The sequence below is a fragment of the Phytophthora sojae genome (assembly GCF_000149755.1).
Source record: "Phytophthora sojae unplaced genomic scaffold PHYSOscaffold_22, whole genome shotgun sequence".
In the NCBI taxonomy this organism is placed as follows: Eukaryota; Oomycota; class Peronosporomycetes; order Peronosporales; family Peronosporaceae; genus Phytophthora; species Phytophthora sojae.
In genome coordinates this window covers 248,929-256,185 of record NW_009258136.1, presented here as the reverse complement: position 1 = coordinate 256,185, position 7,257 = coordinate 248,929, and the positions used below count along the sequence as shown (strand labels likewise).

Below are 7,257 nucleotides of genomic sequence, written 5' to 3'. Positions count from 1 at the left end.
TGATCGGATCAATGTAGTAATCTGATAGAGGTCCGGGTAAGCCTCGTAGATCCTGAGATCGACCTACAAAAAGGAAGAGCACTTGAGCAGTAGTTGGCAAAATGCAAAGTGATTCGATTCAGGTCCTTAGTTCGCAACCGCGTGCTACCTCTAAGCCTGCTACTGGATACCTCTTACTGGATACACCCTACTGGATTCTCTACTGGATACACAGTTACCTTATCCAATCAGAGAACGCCACGTCGATGCCCATCTTGTACCCACAATCTTGGCGTAATCACCGTGACGTAATCATCGTCCCGTAATCACCTGAATGATTTCGGTACCACACAGTGAAGGTCACGCCGACCTCACTGATGACGCGTTCGCGTCACACGGTCGCTTGGCGGGGCGTCGTCACATCAGTCTTGACAACACTCCCACTCGACTCGTCAGCGACCACGATGCCCAGCTTCGTCCTGAGCGCGTCGAACTGCGGCGCCGCGATCGGCTTCGTCATGATGTCCGCCAGCATGTCGAGTGTCGAAACATACTGCAACACCACTTGACCGTCTTCCACCTTCTCGCGCACGAAGTGGTAGCGAATGTCGATGTGCTTGGTGCGCTTGTGGAACTCTGGGTTCTTGGCCAACGCGATGGAGCCTTGGTTGTCCTCGTAGATCTTCACCGCTTCATCGCTCGCCATCTCGCCCAGCTCGCACAGAAACACCTTGAGCCACACCGCCTCCTGCGTGGCCTCCGACAGCGCCATGTACTCGGCTTCCGTCGACGAGAGCGCCACCGTGCGCTGCTTCTTGCTTCGCCAGCTGATGCATCCGCCGTTCATCATGAACGCGTAGCCGCTCGTACTCCGTCGAGACTCGATGTCGCCGGCCCAGTCCGCGTCCGAGTAGCCTTGCAGTCCGTCCTCGCTGCTCGCTTGAAACACGAGGCCGTGCGTCTTCGTGCCTCGGATGTAGCGGAAGACCCTCTTGAGCGCCTGCCAGTGTGTCGGACATGGGTCCGCTGCGAACTGGCTCAGCACTCCCACTGCCGCTGCGAGGTCCGGACGAGTCCCCACCATGAGATACATGAGGCAGCCCACGGCGTTCCGGTACGGAACATTCGCCATGGTCTCGTCGTGCTTGCAGCCTCCCTCGCACATGGCCTTGGTCAGCTTCAGACCCGGATCCTGCGGTGTCTTCACAGGGTTGCTCTCATCCATCTTGAACTTCTCGAGAATGTCCTTCGCGAACTTGGTCTGCCGCACCGACACCTTCCCAGTCGCCACATCTTGCTCGATCTCCATACCGAGAAAGTACTTGAGCTGGCCCATGTCGGTCATCTCGAACCGGTCACTCAGCGCCTGCTTCGTGTCCTTCAGCATCCTGTCGCTGCTGCTGGCGAGGACCAGATCGTCCACGTACAGTGCCACGAACATCATGTCGTGATTGTCCCGCTTCAAGTAAATGCAGTGGTCGGACTCGCACTTCTTGAACCCCAGCTTCAACATGAACTCGTCGATCGTCTTGTTCCACATCCGCGGCGACTGCTTCAGGCCGTACAGCGAACGCTTGAGCCGGCACACGTAGTCGGGTCGATCTCCGTCCACATATCCGTCCGGCTGCGCCATGTAGATGTCCTCGTCCAACAAGCCGTTGAGGAACGCGGTCTTCACATCCATCTGGTGCACTGTGAGCTTGTACTTGGCCGCCAGACTCAGCAACACCCGAATCGACGTGAACTTGGCCACCGGCGCGAACGTCTCGTCGTAGTCGATGCCGTACTTCTGCGAGAACCCCTTCGCCGCCAGTCGCGCCTTGAACCGCTCGATCTCTCCAGACTGGTTCTCCTTCACGCGGAACACCCATCTGCAGCCGATCGCCTTGCGTCCCTTCGGCAGTGGCACCAGGGTCCACGTCTCGTTCTTGCGGAGCGACTCCACCTTCGAGTCGCACGCCTCTTTCCACTTGTCTGCGTCGCTGGATTCCATCGCCGACTTGAACGTTGTCGGCATCTCTCCCACTGAATCCACGACGTACGCAGCCTCGAAGTCTTCCTTCTCTTGTGCTGCGGCAGACATCTCGTCCAGCGGCTGCTGTCGTCTCGGCACCGCATACCGCTTGGCACTCGGAACCTCCACGGCTTCCTCGAGCGACTGCGTGCGCGGGTGTCGCTTGCTGCCGGGTTCAAAGTCTTGATTCCGCGCAGCTTCTTCGCTGTTCTCGTCTGATCCGGACTGAGTCTCTTCATCCGTGGTGTCTTCATCATCATCTGTCGGAAGACCCACCAACACCTCCTTCGAAGCGTAGTCGCGTCTCCCACCGTCGAAGACATCCTCCATGAACTGCGCGTCGCGGCTCACCAACACGCGACCGCTCTCGATCTCCTCGAACCGATACGCCTTCTCGTGCTCCGAGTACCCGAGGAAACGACAGCGCACCGACCGAGCGTCGAACTTCGACCGCTTCTCCTTCGGCACGTGCACGTACGCGTGGCACCCGAACACCTTGAGGTTGGCCAGCAAAGGCTTCTTGTCGGTCCAAACGTGGTGCGGCGACTTGTCGTGACTGATGGCGCGCGTCGGACACCGGTTGCGGAGGAACGTGGCCGTCATCACCGCTTCTCCCCAGTACTCCTTCGACAACCCGGCGTGCTCCAGCATGCAGCGCGCACACTCCACCAGCGTCCGATTCATTCGCTCGGCCACTCCATTGAGCTGAGGCGTGTATGGTGGCGTGAACTTCTGCTCGATGCTGCGATCCGCACACAACTTGGCCATCGCACCCGAAGTGTACTCGCCGCCGTTGTCGCTCCGAAGCACCTTCACTCGCTTGCCGGTCTGCGTTTCAGCCAACGCGACGAACGCAGCGAACTTGGCAGCCACCTCCGACTTGTTCCGTAGCAGGTACACCACGCAGAAGTGCGACTTGTCGTCGATGAACGTGACGAAGTAGCGCTTGCCTCCGAACGTCGCCGTCTGCATCGGACCGCACACATCGCTGTGGACCACCTCCAGCACTTGCTTCGCACGGTTCGGCGACGACTTCATGAAGCTTACTCGCGTTTGCTTGCCGAGTGCGCACCCGTCGCACACCTCCCACTGCTTCACCGACGTCATTGGGATGCCAGTGCCGTAGCCCTTCTTGACGATGGCGTCGAGACCACCATGGCCGATGTGACCAAGTCGAAGGTGCCAGAGGTACGACGTGGTGTCCCCTTGGCGATTCTTCGAGCTTGCCGCATTGGCCTCGTCAGCAGGCGTCCTCGGCGTCATGCAGAGCTTGAACAGTCCTTTGCCTTCGCGAGCGCCGAGCTTCCACTTGAGACCCTTCGTTTCCGCGAAGCACCCGTCGCTCTCGAAGGTCACTGGCCCGACGTCCTTGGTGAAGCGGCCGACGGAGAACAGGTTGCGCGACAGCTTCGGGATGTGCCACACACCCGTGAGCACACCCTTCTTCATGCCGCGCGGTGTCTGCATCGACATCACGATGTCGCCGCTCCCCACCGCCTGAACCACGCCGTCGTCCGCCAGATGCACGTCCACCGGAGAGATCTTCTTGTAGTTCTTCATGTACTCCTTCGAGTACGTCATGTGCTGCGTCGCACCCGAGTCGACCAACCACATGCCGCTCAGCTTGGAGGCACCCGTGTCGCCACCAACCGAGAAGAGGAAGTCGCCAGAGTCATCTTCGACCTGCGCGACGTTCGCTCGTTGCGGCCTCTGCCGCTCCCCGTTCTCGCGGATCCGCACCGGACACTTGGCGATCCAATGTCCGTGCTCGCCGCAGTAGTGACAGGCGCTCGTCCTCTGCGCTTGCGCCTGCCGTCCCTTGCGCTTCCCGTTGTCGCTTGTCATGAACGCTTGACCTTGAGCGTGCGCGGTTCCGTCAGCACCGCCACCTTGTTCCTTGCGCTTCATGTCCTCGTGCAGGAGCCGAGACGTCACGAGCTCCCACGTCAGCGTGTCGGAACGCGATTCCAACGCCGTGATGAGGAACTGGTACGACTCGCTCAGACTGGCAAGAAGCGTGATCACCAAGTCGTCCTCGCTGACCGGAGCGCCGACCGCGTCGAGCTGTTCCGCCAGCGTCTTGAGCTTGTTAATGTGCTCCAGCACATCATCACCTTCGTCCATCGTTGTCGTGAAGAACCGTCGACGAAGAAAGAGCTTGTTCGCCAGGCTCTTCTTCTCGAAGTGTCCCTCGAGTCTTGACCATGCATCATGCGCGTCCTTCGCCGACCGCACCAGCGGCAGCTGCGAGTCCTCCAACGCGAGACAGACGATCGCCAGCGCCTTGCGCGACTTCTTGCGAAACGTCGCTTGGTCCGCCGCGGTCGTGCACTGCTCGAGCTTCACTTCCCCACTCGTCACTTCCCACAGTTCGCGCTCCTCCAGCACCATCTGCATCTTGAACTTCCATGTGTGGAAGTTGGTTCCGTCGAACTTGTTGATGCGGGCGGTCGCGGTCGGGGCGGCGTCCATGGCGAAGGCGTAGTCGGGGTCTTGGTCAGGGAAGACGGGGCTTGGGCTCATAACCAAAAGGAAGAACACTTGAGCAGTAGTTGGCAAAATGCAAAGTGATTCGATTCAGGTCCTTAGTTCGCAACCGCGTGCTACCTCTAAGCCTGCTACTGGATACCTCTTACTGGGTACACCCTACTGGATTCTCTACTGGATACACAGTTACCTTATCCAATCAGAGAACGCCACGTCGATGCCCATCTTGTACCCACAATCCTGTACCCACAATCATGGCGTAATCACCGTGACGTAATCATCGTCCCGTAATCACCTGAATGATTGCGGTACAACACAGTGAAGGTCACGCCGACCTCACTGATGACGCGTTCGCGTCACACGGTCGCTTGGCGAGGCGTCGTCACATCAGTCTTGACAACAGGTGCGAGGTGGTAGCTACACTAATGCTTCGGACGAGAGGCTAAAGACAGACATTGTAGACTGTCCATATGGCCTGAATACAGTTATGGAGATGAAGCCAAGGAAATTCACTATGATACAGGAGCGTACCTCTCATGTAGGATTCATAGCGCAAGAATTGTACGAAATCGTCCGAGAAGCAGTTGATATCGGAGCAAACGATGATTTAAATCAAGAAGGGTTTCCAATTAACCCATGGGGAATTGATCTAGCTAGCCTGACATCGGTTTTAGCGAGAGCGATCCAAGAGCAACAAGGTCAAATCGAGGAGCTAAAGAAAGAGGTTGCTCAGCTTAGAGAGCTTACAGCTTAAACGTGCGGCTTTTTTTGGGTTCGGAGTATGTCCAGACGCTACCGCCTGGTTTAGCAGCTTTGAACGCGCTGTCAGCGATAGGCGGGTCTTTGACGATCAACTTTCCCATGAGCGATTTCAACTCCTTTAGGTTGTTATTTGCCTCACGCTTGTAAGCGTGCTTGGTATCGATGAGTTTGGTATTAATGAACATGACCATAATTGGCTATACTAATACAAAAGGAAGAACACTTGAGCAGTAGTTGGCAAAATGCAAAGTGATTCGATTCAGGTCCTTAGTTCGCAACCGCGTGCTACCTCTAAGCCTGCTACTGGATACCTCTTACTGGGTACACCCTACTGGATTCTCTACTGGATACACAGTTACCTTATCCAATCAGAGAACGCCACGTCGATGCCCATCTTGTACCCACAATCCTGTACCCACAATCATGGCGTAATCACCGTGACGTAATCATCGTCCCGTAATCACCTGAATGATTGCGGTACAACACAGTGAAGGTCACGCCGACCTCACTGATGACGCGTTCGCGTCACACGGTCGCTTGGCGAGGCGTCGTCACATCAGTCTTGACAACACTCCCACTCGACTCGTCAGCGACCACGATGCCCAGCTTCGTCCTGAGCGCGTCGAACTGCGGCGCCGCGATCGGCTTCGTCATGATGTCCGCCAGCATGTCGAGTGTCGAAACATACTGCAACACCACTTGACCGTCTTCCACCTTCTCGCGCACGAAGTGGTAGCGAATGTCGATGTGCTTGGTGCGCTTGTGGAACTCCGGGTTCTTGGCCAACGCGATGGAGCCTTGGTTGTCCTCGTAGATCTTCACCGCTTCATCGCTCGCCATCTCGCCCAGCTCGCACAGAAACACCTTGAGCCACACCGCCTCCTGCGTGGCCTCCGACAGCGCCATGTACTCGGCTTCCGTCGACGAGAGCGCCACCGTGCGCTGCTTCTTGCTTCGCCAGCTGATGCATCCGCCGTTCATCATGAACGCGTAGCCGCTCGTACTCCGTCGAGACTCGATGTCGCCGGCCCAGTCCGCGTCCGAGTAGCCTTGCAGTCCGTCCTCGCTGCTCGCTTGAAACACGAGGCCGTGCGTCTTCGTGCCTCGGATGTAGCGGAAGACCCTCTTGAGCGCCTGCCAGTGTGTCGGACATGGGTCCGCTGCGAACTGGCTCAGCACTCCCACTGCCGCTGCGAGGTCCGGACGAGTCCCCACCATGAGATACATGAGGCAGCCCACGGCGTTCCGGTACGGAACATTCGCCATGGTCTCGTCGTGCTTGCAGCCTCCCTCGCACATGGCCTTGGTCAGCTTCAGACCCGGATCCTGCGGTGTCTTCACAGGGTTGCTCTCATCCATCTTGAACTTCTCGAGAATGTCCTTCGCGAACTTGGTCTGCCGCACCGACACCTTCCCAGTCGCCACATCTTGCTCGATCTCCATACCGAGCTGGCCTGGTTTCCATCAGTTGCTGTTGACTGTAGCGGCTGATGTTGAACTGGAAGTCGCCGCGCCACTGGTGTGGGCCATAATTCAATTCGCGCGTCCCGCAGCGCAGACCGTTTTCGCTCGGGAAGACGTACGGGGTATACATGTCTGACAATGGCAGATCCCAGCGGTCAAAACAGGCGGCAGTAAGGCGGGCCCAGGATGGCTCACATTGCGGCTGTGCCGGATACCATCGATGGTAAAGGTACAGCAACGCTGTTCTTGGACCGAGTGTTTCGACAACACGGACGCCCAGAGTCGATTTTCTCGGACCGACACCCCCGCTTCACGGGCAGCTTCTGGAGCGCGGTCTTTGCGGTGCTTGGCACCAAGCTGGACATGTCCACGGCGGACCATCCGCAGACCGATGGTCAGACAGAGCGCGTAAATCGCGTCGTCGAGGACGTGCTCCGCAGCATTTGCGCCAAGACGCCGAAGCGCTGGAGCGCCATGCTGCCACTCGTTGAGTTCGCGTTGAACAACGCCGTGCACGCCTCGACAGGCTACACGCCGTTCTACGTGAACAG

At 57.9% G+C, this 7,257-nt stretch overlaps 2 protein-coding genes across 2 annotated transcripts; both read left to right on the top strand.

Annotated features, from left to right (window-relative positions):
- Positions 1-2,321: 2,321 nt before the first annotated feature.
- PHYSODRAFT_535291 (hypothetical protein) lies at positions 2,322-2,702 on the top strand (the record flags this gene model as incomplete). Its single annotated transcript, XM_009541364.1, has 2 exons — positions 2,322-2,545; positions 2,582-2,702. 2 exons carry the CDS (start codon positions 2,322-2,324, stop codon positions 2,700-2,702), a joined length of 345 nt encoding a protein of 114 aa, XP_009539659.1.
- A 1,269-nt stretch (positions 2,703-3,971) lies between these two features.
- PHYSODRAFT_572198 (hypothetical protein) lies at positions 3,972-4,478 on the top strand (the record flags this gene model as incomplete). Its single annotated transcript, XM_009541368.1, has 1 exon — positions 3,972-4,478. One exon carries the CDS (start codon positions 3,972-3,974, stop codon positions 4,476-4,478), a length of 507 nt encoding a protein of 168 aa, XP_009539663.1.
- Positions 4,479-7,257: the final 2,779 nt, after the last annotated feature.